This window comes from Globicephala melas, chromosome 11 (assembly GCF_963455315.2).
Source record: "Globicephala melas chromosome 11, mGloMel1.2, whole genome shotgun sequence".
NCBI lineage: Eukaryota > Metazoa > Chordata > Mammalia > Artiodactyla > Delphinidae > Globicephala > Globicephala melas.
Window position 1 is genome coordinate 85712992 of NC_083324.2, and position 4841 is coordinate 85717832.

Consider the following 4841-nt stretch of genomic DNA (forward strand, 5'->3'; position numbering starts at 1 on the left):
GACTGAGATCGAAGGATGGACACTGGTGGCAGGTTAAGGGATACTGTCACTTTAAGAAGCCTGCAGATTGAAGTGTAAACATGGAGAAATTAGGGGCTGATTTTTTTAAACTGTGAGATATTAACCAGCCGCCCTATTATAAAATCAGGAAATCCAAACAGCGATTTACACCGATTAACACCCCCTTTATATATTTTTTACAAAAATACACTGAGAAAATAATCAAACGTTTTCATCTCTCTTGTCTTTTTTTGTTTTTTTAAAAGTGTCAAAAGTCTACATTTAAATATAAAAAATTAAAAGTTAAAACTCTAGCCCTTCAGTGAAGGAGACGTAAAATGGCGTGGGTAACAACAACTACAAAAAAAAAAAAAAGAAAGAAAAGAAGGAAGGAAGGAGTAAATAAGGAAGTAAAAAGAAAAAAAAAAAGCAAAAGAAAGAAGAAAGGGACAAAATAAGAAAAAAAAATGTTTGGCCAGTATAAATACGTCCACATATAAAATGGCATCTGATTACATTTACAAGGAAAAAAAAAAGAAAAAAAAAACGAGGATGGAGCATCGGTGAGGGAAAAAAACACGTCTTCTCATTTACACCTATAAGGAATAAACACATACACACTGAGAAAAAATTTGGTCCTGAATTGTTTTTTAAAGTCCAGCACAGATTTGAGTTGCGTTTGAATCCTTTAAAGAGTTAAGAATGAAAAAAAGCTGGTGATAATTTCTGTCGTAGGAATCAAACATAGCGCCATCTATCTGCTTTTTATATTATCCTACACTATTTTAAAAACTGCTCAACAGTCTTATACAGAAATCTTTAAAAGATAGACAGGATAACATGCTATATTAACCCCACCAGTGAAATAATCCAACACCATCACGATTCCGATTAAGAGAAGCAAAAAACCTTTTTTTTTTCCCCCGACACCACTCGCCCTCCACTGCCCCGGTACCACATCAAACAGTCTCCTCTCCTCCGCGCCTGCGGGCCTTGAAGTCTCACCTCACTGATTTCAGAGATGCGGGAGGCGGAGGCCCAGGAGACGCCGCCACCTTCTCCCCAACGTGCAAATCCGTTTCAGTTTTATTATTCGCCCCTGTCCAGTTCGTGTCTTTCTCTTCCCCGCCCCTCGCCCTGGCTGGTGTGGCTTTCCAACTAGGTTCTTGGGTCATTTCCGAGCGCCGGTCACTCAACATCTCCTCCTCCGGCTGCAGGGGCAAGGAAAAAAAAAAAAAAAGAAAAAAAAAAAAGAGGAAAAAAAAAAACTCCTCCAAAAACAAAACGGGAATTCGCCAGCGTGGAGTCTCTCAGTCCCGGCGCTCGGGTCCGTGCGACCCTCCAACATCTGCCGTCGGTCAAATTCGACTCCCCGGAGCCTTCTGTCTTCTTGCGGGGGGGGGGGGTGTTGCCGAAGAAGTATGGGGGCGGGGATGCTGAGAACAAAACGCCCCGGGGGCGCGTTGGATTTTTTTTTTTTCTCCTCCTCTCCGGATCAAAAAAAAAAACCAAATATAAAATACCAAGGGGGCGATGAGAGAGGAACGAGATTCCTTCAGTCTCTTAGAAAACTACCAACTCGGCTTCTGGCCGGGGGTGCAGACAAGTCCGGAAGCTCGTTGGAAGCGGTGCGGGGCGGGGGGGGGGGTCTCTTCAAGCAAAGGGGAGGAAACTCGAAGTCGCTTTTTCGCCATCAACAACAACATCAAGAACAACAATAAAAGGTCGCCCCTGTCTACCTCCGCCTCCGCCGCGTCCCTCCGGCCGGGGAGGTGGGGGATGGGAGCGCGGGTCCCCAAACGCCGCCGCGCTGCTCTCCGACCACCGGGACGCGGCCCAAGCCGGCCCTACTCACTTTTTTTTTTTTCTTTTCCTTTTTCCTTTTTTTTTTTCTTTTTCCCTTTTCTCTTGCAACTCTTTCTCTGTCCCGCTTTTTTTTTTTTTCTTTTTTTCTCTTTCCTCTCTGCCCCCCTCCCCCGCCCCCCGGCCCTCTTCTCCCAGCCCGCGCGCCCTTCAGTAGGTGAAGACCAGGTTGGAGATGCTGGACTCCAGCCAGTCTCCCGAGATCATCTCGCTCACCTCGGGCGTGCAGTAGTCCGGGAACTCGAAGTGCGAGCCGGAGCCAGGCTCGAAGTTAAAATCCAGGTCCCGGTCCAGCGCCGACGACGAGCTGAAGCTGCCCAGGGACATGCTCTCAAAGTTTGAGCTGGGGTTCAGGTCGAGTAGATCGTCTTCGAACTCGTCGTCCGAGGACGACGAGCCCGAGGAGGAGGAGGACGAGGAAGAGGAGGAGTGATGGGACGAGGCCGACGAGGACACGTGCGAGGGCGCGCTGGACGGGGCGGGCGAGGCGGCGCGCAGGCTGGCGTAGCTACGGTGGTCGGCGGGCGAGCGGCCGGCGGCCGGCGACGAAGCGGCGCTGCTGCGGCCGCTCAAGCTCGGCCCGTCGGGCGAGCAGCCGGCGCCCCCCTCCTCGTATAGGCCGAGGGGGTCGCTGGGGTCAGCGCCCGCGCCCACGCCGCCGACGGGCGAGGACGACGCGCCCAGGCCGCCGAACAGGTAGACGCGCTTCACCTTTTTCTCGGTCAGGTGCTTGCCCGGGGCCGCGAGGCCGGCGGAGGCCGAGGCCGCCGCCGAGGCCGAGGCGCCGGGAGTCCGCGTCTTGTACAGCGAGTGGTGGTCGGCGGCGGCGGCGGCGCCCAGGGGCAACAGGGCGGCGGCCCCAGCCTGCTCGGCCGCGAAAGAGGAGGAGGAGGCGGCCGCCGCTTTCCCGCCGCCCGCCAGGATGAGCTTGGCGTGGGGCTTGCCGACCCCGCCGCCCGCGCCGCCCGCCACTTTGGAGCCGCAGCTCTTTTTCTGCGCGGGTTTGGAGTTGGCGCCGCCGCCGCTCGCGCCGCCGCCTCCTCCCCCCGCGTTGCCGTTCCCGCCACCGCCGCCGCCCCCGTGGCCGCCCCCGCCGCTGCCACCGACCTTGTCGCCCTTCTCCCCCAGCTTGGAGGAGGAGGCGGCCGAGGAGCCGGAGTTGGCGTTGCCGGACTTCACCTTCTTCCTGGGCCGGTACTTGTAGTCGGGGTAGTCAGCCATGTGCTTGAGACGCAGCCGCTCCGCCTCCCGAATGAAAGGGATCTTGTCGCTGTCTTTGAGCAGTTTCCAGCGTTTACCCAGCCGCTTGGAGATCTCGGCGTTGTGCATGTCGGGCGACTGCTCCATAATCTTGCGCCGCTCGATCTGCGACCACACCATGAAGGCGTTCATGGGCCTTTTGATGTGCCCGCTCGGCGTCTTGCACCAGCTCGGGTCGTCGGCCTTGCCGCCCGTGGAAGCGGTGGAGCCGGGAGTGGGGGAGGAGGCGATGCCCAGCTCGAGGCCGGCGCCCGAGTCCGAGCTCTCGCCGGCCAGCAGCGCTTCCGTGTTCTCGGCGTTGTTGGTTTGCTGCACCATGGCCCCGGCTCGGCGGGCGCCCACGCGCGCTCACACCCTTGCGGCGGCCGCGGCGCAATCGCCGGGCCCTCCCGGCTCCCGGGGCCAAGCGCACGCCGAGTTGGGGGACGCGCGCGGCGGCCGAGCGGTCGGCTCAACTCCCGGCCGGGGCGGAGGTGGGCGAAGAGAGAAAAGTCTCCAAAAGATGCGGGGCGGGAGTACTCCGCCTCTTGCAGAGGAGTTATAGTTCCCAGGCTGGAGAGTCTCCCTCCCTCTCTCTCTCGCTCTTCTCTCTCTCACCGCGCCGCAGTTTGCGCTGTCTCTCGGCTCCTGAGTCCTGGAGACCGTGCTAAAAGTGGAGAGGAGTTTCTTGAATGCTGGTTGATGAAGCTTCGAATGCAAGTTTTTCGCCGCCTCCCAGGCAAGTCTGTTTTTTTTTTTTTTCCTTCCCCTGAAGCAGTTGATTCCAGTTCACGAGCGCTCTCAGGAGCTCAGGAAAGCGACATAGTCTCTATCACTTAGTCCCTCTCCTACAATGCAAAGCAGAAAAGACTCTGGCTCCAGGACTCTCTGTGGGCGGAATCGGTACTGAGGAGTTTGTGCAATTATTTTGTTGCAAGGTAGGAAGCCAAAAAGCCTTCATGCAACAGACTGGCATGAATAAATGTATGTTTCCCCCTCCCTTCTGTAAGAAGGGAGCTGGTAATGGCAGAGTTCCTCCAATGCAGACTCTTAAAGAGCGTGCAAGAACTAGAGACCCGGGAGCGAAACAGGCCTCTTCCCCTCACACACTGTTTCCCTTGCTGCAGCTTAGAGCGGACCCCAATTCCGCCTCGCGTCTCTTTATCCTTTCCCAGTCTTGGCCGCGGCCAATCAGCCGCTGTAACCAACGCTTCCTTGAGCCAAGCCCCTCCCCTGGGCTTCCCATTGGCTTGGAACCCGATGCAATAATAATCTCCGCGTGCAATGAGAAGCTCCAAATCTGACCTCATTCCAATTTACAGAGCAAACTTTTTAAAAGGGCTAGAAGTACAGCTGAGATTTCTGCTGCCTCTTTTCCTTTTGCTGTGCGTGCCTGCGTGTGCGTGTGCGTGTGTGGTGTGTGGTGTGTGAAGAGGATGTTAATGCATGAAATTATTAAGAGGAGAGACGGAAATGTATTCTAACCATTATGTTAGATAACAAGGGGCTTAGAAGGGGGGGAAGGGTGAAATACTGTAAATGGAAGCTCTCTGCTTAAAAGCCAAGTGATTATTTTTATTAGTTCTTTTCAGTATTGGAATAAAGAATGAGCCTCTAGTGCAAAATCTGTTCCTCGGCTCCTTCATAAAGCCAAGGATGTAAAAGGGGGAGGGAAAGCCATGACAATAAATCAATAGATATTGAAAATCATTAAGAAAGCGGTACCTAGACACCTGTCA

At 54.5% G+C, this 4841-nt stretch overlaps 1 protein-coding gene across 1 annotated transcript; it reads right to left on the reverse strand.

Annotated features, from left to right (window-relative positions):
• Positions 1-1579: 1579 nt before the first annotated feature.
• Positions 1580-4471, reverse strand: SOX4 (SRY-box transcription factor 4). The gene has a single exon (XM_060307290.2). It carries the CDS (start codon positions 3439-3441, stop codon positions 2014-2016), a length of 1428 nt encoding a protein of 475 aa, XP_060163273.1. The 5' UTR covers positions 3442-4471; the 3' UTR covers positions 1580-2013.
• Positions 4472-4841: the final 370 nt, after the last annotated feature.